The sequence below is a fragment of the Sebastes fasciatus genome, chromosome 4, assembly GCF_043250625.1.
Source record: "Sebastes fasciatus isolate fSebFas1 chromosome 4, fSebFas1.pri, whole genome shotgun sequence".
Classification (NCBI taxonomy): Eukaryota; Metazoa; Chordata; class Actinopteri; order Perciformes; family Sebastidae; genus Sebastes; species Sebastes fasciatus.
The window spans coordinates 40,271,966-40,289,050 of NC_133798.1; the positions used below are offsets into that span (position 1 = coordinate 40,271,966).

Genomic DNA, 17,085 nt, shown 5'->3' on the forward strand with positions numbered 1-17,085 from the left:
GAAGGTTCTCTCTGGTTCGACCAGGAAACCCTTACATGGCTTGCATTTCTCTAATGACGTCAGAAGAGAAGGAAAAGCTGCGCAGCGTTTTTCGACACCCATTTCCGGACAAACGGAGGAGGAGAAAAAGAGAGAGGATGGTCTTTTATGATACTATGGTGGCCTGTAGACACACTGGGGACAGATATTGATGTTTAAAAGACATGGAAAAGTGCATTTTGCATAATAGGTGACCTTTAATACATCCAGAGGCTGGTTCTGGTTGGGAAGAGACTGAGAGTCATGTTCTGATGGACTGATCCAGATATCCTTTAGAAAGAGCCTCATGCTGAACTGAAACAGAGAAACTGGTTCTAATGATCCTCAGCAGGAGAAGCAGTGAAACTACAGAGACTGATCGATTCTCTTCATCTGTCAGGACTCTGCAGGAGATCCATCCAGTAGATGTTGATCACCAGCTGACCTGAGGAGGGCAGCAACAACTCTGATGGGCTGGTCTGCAAACATTACTGAAGAAGAAGAAGAAGAAGCTAGCTGATAGCATGCTAACATCTCTGTGAGGCTGAGCTATCAGCTGTTCTCTGTTGTCATGGAGATGGAGGTTCAAAGGTTCAGCTTCCTGTCTCTGTGTTTTAGTCTCTCGGTGTGTTCAGAGTGTTATTAGTGTTATTAGTGTGTTAGTGTGTTAGTGTGTTGGTTCAGAGTGTTATTAGTGTGTTAGTGTGTTAGTGTGTTAGTGTGTTGGTTCAGAGTGTTATTAGTGTGTTAGTGTGTTAGTGTGTTGGTGTGTTAGTGTGTTAGTGTGTTGGTTCAGAGTGTTATTAGTGTGTTAGTGTGTTGGTGTGTTAGTGTGTTAGTGTGTTGGTTCAGAGTGTTATTAGTGTGTTAGTGTGTTAGTGTGTTGGTGTGTTAGTGTGTTAGTGTGTTGGTTCAGAGTGTTATTAGTGTGTTAGTGTGTTAGTGTGTTGGTGTGTTAGTGTGTTAGTGTGTTGGTGTGTTAGTGTGTTAGCGTGTTAGTGTGTTAGTGTGTTGGTGTGTTGGTGTGTTAGTGTGTTAGTGTGTTGGTTCAGAGTGTTATTAGTGTGTTAGTGTGTTGGTGTGTTAGTGTGTTAGTGTGTTGGTTCAGAGTGTTATTAGTGTGTTAGTGTGTTGGTGTGTTAGTGTGTTAGTGTGTTGGTTCAGAGTGTTATTAGTGTTAGTGTGTTGGTTCAGAGTGTTATTAGTGTGTTAGTGTGTTGGTTCAGAGTGTTATTAGTGTGTTAGTGTGTTAGTGTGTTGGTGTGTTAGTGTGTTAGTGTGTTAGTGTGTTGGTGTGTTAGTGTGTTAGTGTGTTAGTGTGTTGGTTCAGAGTGTTATTAGTGTGTTAGTGTGTTAGTGTGTTGGTGTGTTAGTGTGTTAGTGTGTTGGTTCAGAGTGTTATTAGTGTGTTAGTGTGTTAGTGTGTTGGTGTGTTAGTGTGTTAGTGTGTTAGTGTGTTGGTTCAGAGTGTTATTAGTGTGTTAGTGTGTTGGTTCAGAGTGTTATTAGTGTGTTAGTGTGTTAGTGTGTTGGTGTGTTAGTGTGTTAGTGTGTTAGTGTGTTGGTGTGTTAGTGTGTTAGTGTGTTAGTGTGTTAGTGTGTTGGTTCAGAGTGTTATTAGTGTGTTAGTGTGTTAGTGTGTTGGTGTGTTAGTGTGTTAGTGTGTTGGTTCAGAGTGTTATTAGTGTGTTAGTGTGTTGGTGTGTTAGTGTGTTAGTGTGTTAGTGTGTTGGTTCAGAGTGTTATTAGTGTGTTAGTGTTTTAGTGTGTTAGTGTGTTAGTGTGTTGGTGTGTTAGTGTGTTAGTGTGTTAGTGTGTTGGTTCAGAGTGTTGGTGTTATTAGTGTGTTGGTGTGTTAGTGTGTTGGTGTGTTAGTGTGTTAGTGTGTTAGTGTGTTGGTGTGTTAGTGTGTTAGTGTGTTGGTTCAGAGTGTTGGTGTTATTAGTGTGTTGGTGTGTTAGTGTGTTAGTGTGTTAGTGTGTTGGTGTGTTGGTGTGTTAGTGTGTTAGTGTGTTGGTGTGTTAGTGTGTTAGTGTGTTGGTTCAGAGTGTTGGTGTTATTAGTGTGTTGGTGTGTTGGTGTGTTAGTGTGTTGGTTCAGAGTGTTGGTGTTATTAGTGTGTTGGTGTGTTAGTGTGTTAGTGTGTTGGTGTGTTAGTGTGTTAGCGTGTTAGTGTGTTAGTGTGTTGGTGTGTTGGTGTGTTGGTGTGTTAGTGTGTTGGTGTGTTAGTGTGTTGGTGTGTTAGTGTGTTAGTGTGTTGGTTCAGAGTGTTGGTGTTATTAGTGTGTTGGTGTGTTGGTGTGTTAGTGTGTTGGTTCAGAGTGTTGGTGTTATTAGTGTGTTGGTGTGTTAGTGTGTTAGTGTGTTGGTGTTGTAGTAGTTCTGCTGTTGAGCAGTTATGATGTTCATCAGAGAGGAGACCATTCACATTCTGAAGCAGTTTGACACCGGGGACAAGTTCTCCTCTCTGCCGGTACCGACCGGATCCGGAGCCTCCAGAACCTCCTCGGAACCATCCGGATCCCCGGTACCACCCGGATCCGGAGCCCCGGTACCGACCAGACCCAGAGCGTCGGTTCTGATTCCTCTGCTGGTGAAGAACGGAGAGCTGTTCACCTTGATGACGCTGCGATCAACTCAGGTAAAACTCAGGTGACTGAAGTTCAGTCTGCAGGTGACTGAGTGATCTGCCTCTCCTGTGTTTCCTGACTCGTCTCGTCTCGTCTCGTCTCGGACTGTGACTGACTGACTGACGGACTGTGTTTGAGTGTTTAACAGCATTCACAGTAAATCATTCACAAACATGAAGAAACATGAACAGGAGACAGAAATGAAACAAAACCAACATCAAATAAATGACAGAAAGACGTGATGAGACATGAAGGTCCAGATAGAGGTAGACATTAGACATTGTTTGATCCAGTTTACTTTGACTGACTGTGTGTGTGCGTGTGCGTGTGCGTGTGCGTGTGCGTGTGCGTGCAGCTGAGGACCAGTGCTGGTGAGGTGTGTTTCCCGGGTGGGAAGAGAGACCCGAGTGACGGAGACGACGTGGACACGGCCCTGAGAGAGGCGGAGGAGGAGATCGGTCTCCCAGCTGGTGAGGTCCAGGTGGTCTGCAGACTGGTCCCCATCATCAGTAAGGTAGGACGGGATGGTTCTGACCTCTCGGGGCATCAGCTGCTTTGGGTCCGTCTCTGTCTCACAGGTCTTCATCTCGTTCAACAGAGCGGTCTGTTGGTGACTCCGGTGGTCGGCTTCATAGACGAGTCATTCTGTCCCAGTCCGAACCCGGCCGAGGTCAGTGACGTGTTCACGGTCCCTCTGGACTTCTTCACCAGCGATAAGGACCACCATGCTATCCACGGTGCCGCCGGGACCACGGGGCAGCTGCACTCGTTTCATTTCGTGGACCCTGATTCGGGAAGCCGGTACCACATATTCGGCCTCACCGCCATGTTCGCCATCCTGGTGGCTGCTCTGGCTCTCCGGAAGAAACCCCAGTTTGATGTTGTGTTTGACCCGGAGGATCCGTTACTGTTCTTCCAACAGCTCCTACACAGAAGAGCCAGTAAACTGTGACCGGCTGGTGTCCTGATGTCTGTCGTGTTAGAAGTCCGATCTGTTAGAACTGCATTTACAGCATTAACTGGGAGGGTCAGAGGGACATGTGGGACTTCACCAGCACGCAGTATCTCCTTTAAAAGATTAATATAAAACTCTTTATTAACGAGAGCGTCTTAAAGTTGAAGAAAAGAAGCAAATGAAGACGTTTCTATTTTTATTAATTCATTTAATGTAGCAGCAGGATTACAGATATAAACAGAAGAGTATACAAATGTCCAGACCAAGGCAAAGTACATGTTAATAATAGTTCAGATGTATGATAACACACTGGGGTTGACCTTTATCCCCACTGCAGGGTCTTAAGGCTAGATACTAAAGCTCAAGCTACACAGAACGGATACAACAGAACCGTTGGAGGATGTGAAATAGAAAGCGAACTAGGAAAAGTGAGCAAACTGATTACACACAAGACACGGCTCACACTATTGGCAATTAACAGTTAATTTGTCATGGTAGCTCCTTTAGACTTTAGACCAGCGTTTCACAGCAACAAGAGTAATGTTGACAAGCACATCAACACAAGAAAGCTCTCCAGACAACTATCCCACCGTCTCGTCCTTTACCTCACATGGACAAATCTCATGAGGCGTGAAAACACACTTTCAACAGAAAATAACAAACAGGTTGACATTGACTGGAGAAGCTGCACGATATCCTGATGAGAACTCCCTCTGATATCCTGCAAAGACAACATGTCTACATATACTGTGTGTGTACGGCCATGGTTCTGCTTGTGTTTCCAAATAAAGAGTCAATGAGTGAAAAGAGTCCTGATGTTGAACAGTCCCGGAGAATCAAAAGGACACGGAGCCACAGAAAGGGGACGCCAGTAAACACAGCAGAGGAACAGGAACGTTATCAAGGCACACAAAGTTCTGTTGAAAAGCATCAAGATCCCCCTGCAGTATATTTCACATTTAATATACACACATATTCATTTACATGACTGAAGGACAAAACTGATATGGTGTAAAGATGTGTGTGCTGTCTTCACCAGCGTTAGATGAAGGTTTCACCAGCGTTATGTGAACGTTTCACCAGCGTTAAACGAACGTTTCACCAGCATTAGATGAAGGTTTCACCAGCGTTATGTGAACGTTTCACCAGCGTTAGATGAAGGTTTCACCAACGTTAAATGAACGTTTCACCAGCGTTATGTGAAGGTTTCACCAGCGTTAGGTGAACGTTTCACCAGCGTTAGATGAAGGTTTCACCAGCGTTAAGTGAACATAGTGAACGTTTCACCAGCGTTAAGTGAACGTTTCACCAGCATTAAGTGAACATAGTGAACGTTTCACCAGCGTTAAGTGAACGTAGTGAACGTTTCACCAGCGTTAGATGAACGTTTCACCAGCGTTAGATGAAGGTTTCACTAGCGTTAAGTGAAGGTTTCACCAGCGTTAGATGAAGGTTTCACCAGCGTTAAGTGAAGGTTTCACCAGCGTTAGGTGAACGTTTCACCAGCGTTAGATGAAGGTTTCACCAGCGTTAAGTGAAGGTTTCACCAGCGTTAAGTGAAGGTTTCACCAGCGTTAGATGAAGGTTTCACCAGCGTTAGATGAACGTTTCACCAGCGTTAGATGAAGGTTTCACCAGCGTTAAGTGAAGGTTTCACCAGCGTTAGATGAAGGTTTCACCAGCGTTAGATGAACGTTTCACCAGCGTTAGATGAAGGTTTCACCAGCGTTAAGTGAAGGTTTCACCAGCGTTAGATGAAGGTTTCACCAGCGTTAGATGAACGTTTCACCAGCGTTAGATGAAGGTTTCACCAGCGTTAAGTGAAGGTTTCACCAGCGTTAAGTGAAGGTTTCACCAGCGTTAAGTGAAGGTTTCACCAGCGTTAGATGAAGGTTTCACCAGCGTTAAGTGAAGGTTTCACCAGCGTTAAGTGAAGGTTTCACCAGCGTTAGATGAACGTTTCACCAGCGTTAGATGAAGGTTTCACCAGCGTTAAGTGAAGGTTTCACCAGCGTTAGATGAACGTTTCACCAGCGTTGGATGAACGTTTCACCAGCGTTAAATGAACGTTTCACCAGCGTTAAATGAACGTTTCACCAGCGTTAAGTGAACGTTTCACCAGCGTTAAGTGAAGGTTTCACCAGCGTTAGATGAACGTTTCACCAGCGTTGGATGAACGTTTCACCAGCGTTAAGTGAACGTTTCACCAGCGTTAAGTGAAGGTTTCACCAGCGTTAAGTGAAGGTTTCACCAGCGTTAGATGAACGTTTCACCAGCGTTGGATGAACGTTTCACTAGCGTTAGATGAACGTTTCACCAGCGTTAAATGAACGTTTCACCAGCGTTAAGTGAACGTTTCACCAGCGTTAAGTGAACGTTTCACCAGTGTTAGATGAACATTTCACATGTGTTTGTTCAGGTGGATGGTGGCTTTGTGAAGAGTCAGACTGAGCATCCTGGAGGGCTTATAAAGAATGAAACAAGTGGACGTGAAAAACATGAAATTACACCACAATCCAAAAGAAAACAATCTGACAGATGTTCAGTGATACAAATGACAGTTGGTGCCCCCCCGCCCTCTCTGCCTCTAAATCTAGGTTCTCTAAAAGTGTAATTGGTCCGATGTTCGATGTAGAGCGAGCTCTATGTCCACACCATGAGGTAACATTTACATTCATGAAGGTGAAGTCACAGGTTGGCGTTCTGTGTCGGTATGGCTTCGAGAGGCTGTTCCACAACATCATGTGCTCTTAAACTCCCCAAGAGGAACGGAATGCTTGGAAACATCACTACTGCGCTCCAACCTGATCTACAGTTAATGGATGAGTCAAAGTGCCATTTGAGATGCATGACATAAAAAATAAAAACACACACGCACAAGGACAACTTAGCCCACGTCTTCTGGTATCCAGGTTGGGTAAGTCCAAACAGTAGAATTAAGCTCCATGTCCACTTCATTACACTTCTACTTTCAGTCACACACTTCACAATAAACCTGCGCTTCATTTCAGGAACACACCAGCATGATATTCTGTGCTATGAGAAAACCTTTTAGTTTACAAAAATACTCTACATTTTGATACATGGATACAAAATTCTAGAAAAGATAAGTTACTTTAAAATGGATCACTAATAGCTGCAGGACAAAATAGTATGATTATGAAAATGTAAACAAATGCATATGTGAGCAATACTATTCTAAACATGGAGAATCCTTCTCAGAGATTGGCTGTTTGATAGATGCCAGGTTGGCTCCTGGTGGAGATATGGAAAGTACAGCAGTGTTATTATGCATCATAAAATAGAGTCATGTATGAAACGGGTGGAAATGTTAATGAGAGGTTAACTGCTCCATGAAACAAAGTACCTTTACATCTCTTTTAGAAAACAACATGCTGAAAGACGAACCACGGAAGAGCTGCATAACTTAGATGAGGAAGTACAAATGAGTAAACATCATGAGGGCGTCTGCGAGGACAAGTAGGAGACAAGATGACGGCGATTCACAACAGGAGCTTTGGTATGCCGGCTCCAGTCTGACCCCACGACCTCAGCCAGCTCTCTCTCTGGACTCCACTCGGCTTCACAACCACCGATCAATGTTACCGGTACGGACTAGCATTACATCAGAAGTGCCTCCGTCACTCCTGCACCACACATTTCTTTTTCTAGGATGGCGAAGATGTGACCCCCCCCCTAACCAATCTCATTCATCGTGCCTGAACCGACCGAGGCAACGAGTACTAGCCAATCAGAGGCAGAGCAGGGCGGGTCAGGACTTCACCATCCTGGGAAAACAAATTTGGCCTCCTGCACGTACGTAGCACCATAGATAGAACCATAGATAGAACCATAGATAGATCCATAGATAGAACCATAGATAGAACCATAGATAGAACCATAGATAGATCCATAGATAGAACCATAGATAGAACCATGGATAGATCCATAGATAGAACCATAGATAGATCCATAGATAGAACCATAGATAGAACCATAGATAGAACCATGGATAGAACCATAGATAGAACCATAGATAGATCCATAGATAGAACCATAGATAGAACCATAGATAGAACCATGGATAGAACCATAGATAGAACCATAGATAGATCCATAGATAGAACCATAGATAGATCCATAGATAGAACCATAGATAGATCCATAGATAGAACCATGGATAGATCCATAGATAGAACCATAGATAGATCCATAGATAGAACCATAGATAGAACCATAGATAGAACCATGGATAGAACCATAGATAGAACCATAGATAGATCCATAGATAGAACCATAGATAGATCCATAGATAGAACCATAGATAGATCCATAGATAGAACCATAGATAGATCCATAGATAGATCCATAGATGGAACCATAGATAGAACCATAGATAGAACCATAGATAGATCCATAGATAGATCCATAGATAGAACCATAGATAGATCCATAGATAGAACCATAGATAGATCCATAGATAGAACCATAGATAGAACCAGAATGGCTGCCTCTATGCAACAGAGACTTCATTTCCCAGCGAGCCCCTGTTCACAACACCAGGGACGGCTACTGGATGCCAACTTCACACGGCGCCGGCCTGCACACGGTACCAACACTGAGACCAAAACTTAAATATCTAACACAACACAAGGTCAAACAGTCTCAAGTGACAGGAACTAGTACACATAGAAATACGCTGAATAGAATCCTTCACAACCTAAAGGAGTCCAGATTCTCCGGACCGCTCGGACACTGAGAAGGGCTGCTTGTTGAGCCACAGCTGACCGGACCACTGAGACTGAATACAAAGAGGACTTCAACAGTGAGTAGACCTCCAGAGTATCCAGACATGAGGATGGATTTACCTTTACAAAGACTACTGCTGTGTGTTTCTGTTTCTTCTTTAGTTTTTAGAACCGGACGTATAAATAGAGCTGGGTCAGTAGAGAGCTGTGGACGGATAGAAGGATTAGCTAGAGGTTATAAAGTGCTTGAGATAAAACGTTTATAAAACCACACAACACTCCGTTTTCACGAGTGGAAAGTTTCTTTCTATCCACATTAAACTGGTAAAAGGTTACCTACTTCTTCAAAACTAAACACACTACATAGTCCAACGCTTCTTCAGCTTCACCAAGGAAGCTTCTGCAGTCTGAACGTATGAAAACACTGCTGGGAGGAGACACAACCAAAGGCAAGTCACATTATAGTCACCGGAATCTCATCTGTGAGTGTTTAACAGTCCCTCCTCTACGTACTGATACACACCGTGGTGTTTAAACACTCCTCCTGATAGTCTGCTCAAGTGCAAACTGCAGCAATATGATGGAGGAAAAACATTCTACAAATGTACTTCATTTAATAATCTTTACTCTTAGAGTAGATCTGTGTGACATTCTCCATGACTAGAGTTCAAACTGAGAGGTGACATTATTCCATCCTCGTTCTTATGCCAGGTAATCTCCCCATCTCCACATGAATAGACCAAACCTCCTCTCACAGCCTCTCAGAGGGGGGGGGGCGTTGAGTTTACACACTCACAACATGAGATTCAGCCTCTATCTGATATTCCCTCCACGGCCGTCTGTCTGATCTCCTCTGCCTGCTCTTACAGACTCCTCTCCATCACATCACTGTTCCCCCGGCGCTCACATTCTTTATCCCTTTCCAGTTGTTTTACCAAACCTGGCAGGTTTTCTTCTTCTTCATCATCATCATCATCATCATCATCATCATCATCATCATCATCATCATCTCTTAGGCTCACATTATTAAAACACTCTAAGAACAAAACACTGCATTAGTGAGAGTGATGGGTAAAAGGGTTATTACAGGCCTCTCTGATCCTGCAAGAGGGGTAATAACAAAGGCGGATTCTTCGATTCAAGGACGATGGATGTATGAAGGCTATAATTACTTATAAATATTCCATAAAAACAAGGAGTTACATGAGCTCATAATTTGGGTTTTAGGTAAAAGGGGCATTTAATTCTTAAATATTTAAAATGTTCTAAGTTTTGTGTCACCAAACACCACGTTGTGTTTGTGGATGTAAGGATGTATAACGCTGGGCTACATATCCCTCACTCCGCTCGGTGCCCATCCATCACTGCTTCTGGAGGCTCTCCAGTATGTCCTCTATCTTATCCATGTTGGAAGATGCAGATATGGATGCCTGCAGCTGGTTCTGTAAGCTGTTCTGCATCTGCGTCTGCAGATTGGTCTGCATTGGAGTCGGCAGGCTCGTTTCTATGGTGGCCTGCAAACTGGACTGCAGAGCGGTCTGCGTGTTTGTCTGCATGGCGTTCTGCAGGCTGGTCTGCAGAGCGTTCTCTAAGCTGGACTGCATCTGTGCCTGAAGGGTGTTCTGTAAGCTGCCGTGCATGGCGGCCGGCATGGTGGAGGCAGCCTGGGCCATGGGCTGGTCCAGCAGAGGCTGCATGTGACTGGAGTTCTGGGGCTGGCCCTGAGCTGGCAGGGCGGGTCCAGAGGAGTTGAGCAGCTGGGGCGAGTCTGGGAGGAAGAGGAGGAATCACTAGAATCAAACCGGCATTGACAACAACTCAACACACTGAACTCCGTTTACTGGAAAAGACCAGAATCATCTTACCGTTCTGGATGCCGAACACAAACAGGTTGGCCTGTCCTTGTGGAGCCACATTCCCCCCCACGGTGGTCTGGAAGAGCTGCTCCGGGGGCTGCTGGCCAGGGTTGGCCACCACACCCACGCCACCCTGCACCACAAAGATGGTGGTGCCGGGGGCCGGAGCCTGGTTGCTCAGCTCCTGTGAGCCGATGGTGCTCTGCAGGCTGGACAGAGACGTCTGTGGTAAGAACAGCTCCACGGGTTGACTGCTCGGGACGCTGCTGGAACTCGGGCCCACCTGCATCGGCTGCTGTTCCTGGAACAGGCTCTGCTGTTGGTTCTCGGCGGAGGTGGAGTTGCTGCCGGAGGTGCTCTGGTCTTGGAAGGACATGGGCTCTGCTGGGTCTGGCTGGGGGATTCCAACACCGATGCTCCCGATAGGGGACGGGCCTTGGGTCTGAGTGCTGAAGAGAATCGTTGGGGGAATAGCCTGGGGGTTCAGATCGGTGGTGCAGAGGAGGAGGCCTGTCTGCTGCGGTTGGGAGAGCTGGTTCTGGGGGACAGGGCTCCCCTGGGAGTGGTTGGGGATACTTTGGAACAAGGAGCCCTGCTGGCCCATGGGGAGCTGTGGCGGCTGCTGTTGGTTCTGCTGGGGGGACTGCTGCTGCTCCATGGGGGTGCTCTGTTGCTGCAGTTGGGAGAGCTGAGCTTGGGGTTGGTTCTGAAACATGGCGACGGACTGGGGCTGGCTGTTGGATGTCTCCATGGAGGAGATGAAAGCCAGCTGCTGCTGCTGCTGGGGCTGAGGGTTTGGGGACAGGTATAGGGTCGACCCCGTAGGCTGCTGCTCGGAGTTGAGACCGCCACTAGTCAGAACAGTCAGCGTGTTCTGGAGCAGGGCGGCCTGGACCTGCTGTGGGGAGCCCTGGGTCTCAGCCAGGGGCCTGGGCGATTGAAAGAGCTGTTGTGGAGGAGATGTGTGGGACGGAGGCGGTGTTGGGAAGCTGGTCTGAATGGTGAGCAGCTCTCCAGCCTGTTGAAGGAGGGACACCGGCTGCTGTCCTTGAGGGGACGAGTGGATCTGGGGCTGAAGCAACTCGTTCTGAAGGTGCTGCTGTAGAGTCTCCAACACCTCCTGCTCTTGCAGTTGTTGTTGTTGCTGCTGCAGGTTGCTCAACGCTTGATTTTGCTGCTGTTGTTGCTGCTGCTGTTGTAGCTGATGTTGTTGTAAGTTGGTCAGTATTTGATTTTGTTGTTGCTGATCCTGAAGTTGGATGTTGTTGAGGACTTGTTGCTGTTGTTGTTGCTGTTGAATATTGGCCATAATTTGCTGCTGCTGCAACTGCTGCTGGTCTTGTGGCTGTAATATAAGTTGTTGTTGGATCTGCATGTTGCCAAGAACCTGCTGCTGTTGTTGTTGCTGAAGGTTACCAAGGATTTGCTGTTGCTGCAGTTGTTGCTGCTGTTGAAACTGTTGCTGTATCTGTTGTTGCTGCTGCATCTGTTGTTGCTGTTGTATCTGATGTTGCTGTATGTGCTGTTGCTGATGTATCTGTTGATGCTGCATCTGCTGTTGCTGCTGTTGCTGCTGTTGCTGCTGTATCTGCTGTTGCTGTATCTGTTGTTGCTGTTGTATCTGTTGTTGCTGTTGTATCTGCTGTATCTGTTGTTGCTGTTGTATCTGTAGCTGTGCCGATAGCGAGTTGTCTGTGGTTCCCAGTCGAAGGCTGTTCATGTTCTCCTGGACGTGCTGCTGGAGGGAGTCTGCAGAGGGGCTGGGGCTGTACAGCACCGAGTTCAGCTGCTGCTGGACTACGGCCGCCTCCAACACCTGCTGGAGCGTGGTGTTCCCTCCGGCCTGGAGCTCCCTCACTGCCCTCTCCAGCTGGGCCACCCCTTCCTGGGGGAACAGGGGGACCTGTGTCTGTTGTGTCTGGGGCTGAGAGGGAGACGCTATCTGAGGCATGGCCACCACTACCACCCCTCCACTGTTACTGGAGCTCTCAGGAGGGATGCTGTCCTGAGGGTCTCGGAGGAACTGCTGAGGGACTTCTGCGGTCACAGGGGGGATGGTAGTGTCACCCGGCACCGGGAAGGAGGATGTGGGGGCAATGTCCTGCTTCTGTATGGTGCTGAGAGACTCTAGGCTGGGGAAGACAGGGGGCGCCTGGGGAAGCTCCACATCTTCAGGCTGGAGGGGCATTGGGCTCTGAAAGGACTCTCCACCCGGATGAGGACTAGAGCTGAGCTCCAGCGTCTGCTGCACCGCCACCAGAGGGTCGGGGGATGGCTGAGAACACAGAGGAAACAAAATGCTACCAACTGCATTTGTGAAGTAGACATTGTTATTCCACTGTCTTGAGAATGATTGGTGTCTTACCTTAAAGACGTCTGTGGGCGGGGGATTGCTCGACACTTCCATCGGCGTGTCCTCTTGCCGTTTGGAAGGCGGAGCAGAGCTGTCGGGTTGCTCAGAAGATAGAGATTTGATCTGGCCATCAAACACACACGTCTTGACCAGAGAGGGTCCCTCTGTCTTTACTGTCCGGACGTTTGAGTTCTCGGCTGTGGGTGAGAGAGGAAACAGGATCGCTGTGTGTCGGTGAGAACACCAACACCTCTATGGATGTTTGGGATTTAACTTTCTGTCAGAAGTCATTGGTGATTTCTGACATTTCAGAAATACTGAAACCTTTCATTTACATGCATCTGCAGATTTATACCACCGATGCAAGTAGCACTTTCCCTCATATAGTATAATACTACTGTCACAGTATCTGAAGAATGGGATTAGCATCTAGACTGGAGCTGGTGTCGGTACCTGAGTCTGGAGTGTAGGTGAAGGGCTGGGCGTCATGTGATCTACCAGCGTTGGTCATCACAAAGATTCCCACAGAAACGGGAGAAGTGACTGACTGGTTGTGGAACGGAGGGACTGTCACTATCAAATGGTTCTGGAAAACATTAGAGATCCCAAAGATCGGTCACATTATCGGTGAAATGTGACGGAGAGAATGGTCAATGACAGCATTCAGCTCAGTTACCTGATGGAAAAGGTCCATGTCGATCTTTGCCTCAGCTTGCCAGGAATTATCATCTGCAAATAAAGATATGTAGGTTTACATGCAGAGAGCCACATCCACACCGATCACACTGAGATACAACTAAAGACACCCTGATGACACTCAGCCGGCTACAGCACCTGCAATGTTCTCCTGGAAAATCACTTTGGTTCCTTTGAGGAAGTTCTTCCCGATGATAAAAACCTCCTCTTCTCCTCTCACTGAGCAGCTGTGAAGACTCTTCTTCAGGATCTCTGGCACCCCCGCTGGCTGGGCTGGAGAATGACAGAAGAGTCAGAGAGTCACAACTCACATGACATCTGGCCTGGTGTTTGCCAAAGGGCATGAGGAAGAGTGAAAGAAACAGAAAGATCCATCCTCCTAAATGCTCTGCTTGATGAAACCCCAGAACCATCAGTGGAAACACAACCTCCCCCAGCGTTCAGCCTCATGAAGCCTGCTGGTGGCTGCTAGCAGCTTTAGCTGGTATTGTGCCTGAACTACTCACTGCAGAGGATGGGTGATGAGGTCACTTGTAGAGTGAGGACTGATCCATCAGGTTGGGGGATGTTGACTCTGAAGGCCAGCCTGGCCCGCGTGCTCTTCTTCTTGGACCCGGCCACACCGATACGAGCCTCCACATCTGCATTACGCAGCTTCAAGATCCCTACACGGTCCACCCTGTAGAAACACCACCGGATGGAGGAAACACCACGAGCACAGTGAGAACTTCTCCAACATGGACACTGTGGAAGGATTAACATACGGAGTTATTGACCAGCCCTTACGCCAGTGTCATGTCGTTGCTGGGCTCCAGAGGGATCTCGATGACAGTGGTGCCCTCTATGTCCACCTCCTTGCAGGCGGTGGTGTTGCGTCCCGTCACTCTGCACGCCTGGTAGAAACCGTGAGGCTTCACTCTGCCGGCATCGTTCGCTACAAACACCTGCAGCACAACGGGTTCATTCACGCCTTCCAGCTGGGGACAAAGACAAGAGACGTTGTGTCATTAACTTGAACCCTCCGTAAGAATATAAACCAGAACACCAGTAAAGAATAACGTGGACTTAAACCCAGAGGTCATGGAGTAACACTGAGTGATGCTTCCTTACTAAAGCTTACTGAAACACGCGTATTGAAACGTGTGATGTAATGTGTGGCTGCTCGCCAGCTCTGCCAGAAAGAGTCAGACCTTTGACATATGAGGAATGTCCAATTACACCACAGAAGAAGAACAGAAAGAGAAGCTTTACTGTTGTCATACATGTGCTGATGAATTTCAGGGTTGTTTCATTGAGTGCCTCGTTCTCTACACGCGTTAACAGCTGGGAGCTGCTCAACAGACACACTTTAATCCGGCAGCCACTAAGCAGCCCCGGAGGAGCCGTCGAGGGTTAAGTGCCTTATTGATGAATGAAGGGCCGGCGCTATTCCTTCACTTCCCTGCCATGATTCATCAGGAACAGGTCAAGTTACTAGGATGATCTAGTTTGGGTCATGTTGGGTCTGTTGTTGATTCACTATGTACCACGTGGAATACAGCAGGCTAGCCACTGTAAAATACAGCTTCTGAAGTAGCTCAAAATGAAACTGTGCTGGTTAGTGAGTGAATGCCTCTGATGGGTCTGAACTGGGATGATGCACCCTACTTCTCACTCCGTGTCCTGTGTATGTTGGGCCTTATTCAGTCACTAATATTGTCCCAGTGTCTAGAAGCAGCCGGTGGCCTTCTTGGTCAAACCTTGACGGTGGGGAATCCCTGCTGCGTGCGGTCTTTGACAGAACCTCTGCTGCCCTCGGTCAGATAGCGAGCTCTGTGTTGGGTCTCCGGCTGCACCAGGATCTTCAGCTCTTTCCCATCACTCCTCTGGGGGAACTGAGTAGACAGTGACCCCCCCTTCACTGCAGTTCCTGACTCCAGAGAGCTGCAGAGCAACACAGAAGAACGTTAATATGATAAAACATGTAGTGTATTCCTGCAGACGGACGGACTCTGAGAGGTCCTCAGAGAACAAGGGTCAGCCCACCTGGCTATGGAACTGGTCTTGTCTGTGCCCAGCTGGGAAAGGACAAAGTGAGGGGCCTTGGCGCTGTCAGCATCAAACACATCCATGCTGTCCTCCGGGGGAGCGGGCTTGGGCCCTGGCCGTTGGCGAGGCGTGCGCTTCCTGGACTTGCGCGGCACCTCCGTGTTGTCGTTGTAGGATACGGAGCTGACCAAGCTGAAGTTAGACACGGAGTCGTCGGCCCACATGCTGCTGCTGTGCTCCGAGTCTGGACCCGTCGGAGCCGATGCGGCAGGCTCCTCTTGGCAAGACATCTGGCTGTCGTCGAACAGGTCCTCGGGCGGCGGGGAGATGCTCAACACGGGCCTCCGTTTGGATGGGGTGTTCTGAGGCTGCTGGACTCCCAGCCCCGACATCGCTCCTGACCCTACGTCTGCCGTTGCGCTGTTTGCTCCACTGTTTCCTCTACTGGGGGCAGACACGGCACCCTCCATACCTTGAATCTCTGAAGCTCCAGCTCCATCCCCTCCGGTGGAGTGGAGATGCTGGGGAACCTTGAGATGGTCTGAGGATGAGGTAGAGGAGCCAGCTGATGGGACTCCCATGGCCAGCGAGGAAGAGGCAGAGGGGCTGGAGGTGGAAGAGGTGGCATCTGTAGTAGTATATACAGATAAAGAAGTTAGTGGAGATGTCCGGCTCAGTGCAGGCTAGCAGTCCCATTCAAGCAGCTGAATTTGTGCATGATTTGTATTGATTTCCCCTCTTCCCAACTCTAATTTCAACAGACTGTTGTGGGTTAGAAGCTCTCACTGTGCATGCGAGAGCCGTCAAGCATTGATCAAATCTTGTGAAGTTAAAGTTGAGAAGGGTACTAAAGGTCCCACAATGTTCTGATTCCTACAAAACCTCTCAATTAAAATCAATGTGACAAAACGTACATGCTTTGTTTACAAAAACAAAAGCAAGCTACACATTGGTACATACACATTGCCAGAAAGAAACATCAGAAAATCTGGGCAAACTTTCTTGTACAGCCAAATTTGCAAGCTGGTAATGTGGCGCCAAATTAAATGTTGCCAGGGTTGCCAGGGTTACAGTACAGATTGTGCAATGTGCATTCAGTAGTAAACAGTAGTTTGCGCATGCCAATTGGAAGATTTGGTTGGGACTGAGCGTAGCCATGGAGACAGAATAAACAAGCCTCTGACCTATGGAGCAGTGAACTGCAGACCATTTTATATGCAGACACTCCCTGCCTCAGAGGGAACTTCCTGCAATAAAAACGAGACAGCCAATGAGCAACAAGAGAGCTGATCATCAAGATTCAACTTCTGTCAATCAGTCAATCGGATGAGTTCATATAGTGAAGAAGGAGTCACTTTTGAAGTCGATCATTTATAGACATTTTGAAGCACGTGTATTTGGTTAATGATGACCTGACGGACATTACAGTAGTCATGCTTTGATCGGCGCCGCTTAGGGCCAGCTGGCTCAGACAGGATGCTTAAACAGGTAGCGTTAACAAAGTGCTCTGTTGACCAGTTAGTTTGCTCTCTACATGAAACTCTACACTACAATCCTTCAGAGGTTTAGCTGAAGTCGGCTGCCCTGAACCATGATCTAAGATCAGACCATCTTCCTTTCATTTGCTAAATGTTGTTTAAAATGATGGCTGGGGGCAACTTCACTGTTTCATAAAGAGACAGAACCTTCACAACCACTGATGGAGGAGATAGAACAGGTTGAGACCTCAACACATCATCCCATGACCTACTGTGTCTGTTTATCTTCAGAGAGATGTGATCATACAGACTGAGGAACACAA

General features: G+C 47.5%; 2 protein-coding genes across 4 annotated transcripts in view; one reads left to right on the forward strand and one right to left on the reverse strand.

Annotated features, from left to right (window-relative positions):
• Positions 1-669: 669 nt before the first annotated feature.
• On the forward strand, positions 670-4,410 carry nudt7 (nudix (nucleoside diphosphate linked moiety X)-type motif 7). 2 transcript variants are annotated; one of them, XM_074634025.1, is made up of 4 exons: positions 670-692; positions 2,399-2,659; positions 3,004-3,162; positions 3,247-4,410. In XM_074634025.1, exons 2-4 carry the CDS (start codon positions 2,417-2,419, stop codon positions 3,598-3,600), a joined length of 756 nt encoding a protein of 251 aa, XP_074490126.1. In that variant the 5' UTR covers positions 670-692; positions 2,399-2,416; the 3' UTR covers positions 3,601-4,410. The 2 variants fall into 2 exon arrangements, with proteins under 2 accessions (XP_074490126.1, XP_074490125.1); XM_074634024.1 differs by lacking the exon at positions 670-692 and adding an exon at positions 2,264-2,302 and having other exon boundaries at positions 2,372-2,659.
• The window catches only part of LOC141766844 (nuclear factor of activated T-cells 5-like), a 28,576-nt gene continuing 15,281 nt past the window's right edge, over positions 3,791-17,085 (reverse strand). The window contains exons 2-12 of one of the 2 annotated variants that reach the window (XM_074634023.1): positions 16,469-16,531; positions 15,282-15,912; positions 14,996-15,179; positions 14,043-14,233; positions 13,763-13,935; positions 13,395-13,529; positions 13,237-13,289; positions 13,014-13,146; positions 12,573-12,757; positions 10,217-12,482; positions 3,791-10,119 (exon numbers count right to left, since the gene is read on the reverse strand). In XM_074634023.1, coding sequence (XP_074490124.1) covers positions 9,713-10,119; positions 10,217-12,482; positions 12,573-12,757; positions 13,014-13,146; positions 13,237-13,289; positions 13,395-13,529; positions 13,763-13,935; positions 14,043-14,233; positions 14,996-15,179; positions 15,282-15,865 — 4,311 coding nt within the window. In that variant the 5' untranslated portion in view covers positions 15,866-15,912; positions 16,469-16,531 and the 3' untranslated portion in view covers positions 3,791-9,712. The remainder of the gene's footprint in view (positions 10,120-10,216; positions 12,483-12,572; positions 12,758-13,013; positions 13,147-13,236; positions 13,290-13,394; positions 13,530-13,762; positions 13,936-14,042; positions 14,234-14,995; positions 15,180-15,281; positions 15,913-16,468; positions 16,532-17,085) is intronic. The other variant, XM_074634022.1, reaches the window with a different exon arrangement.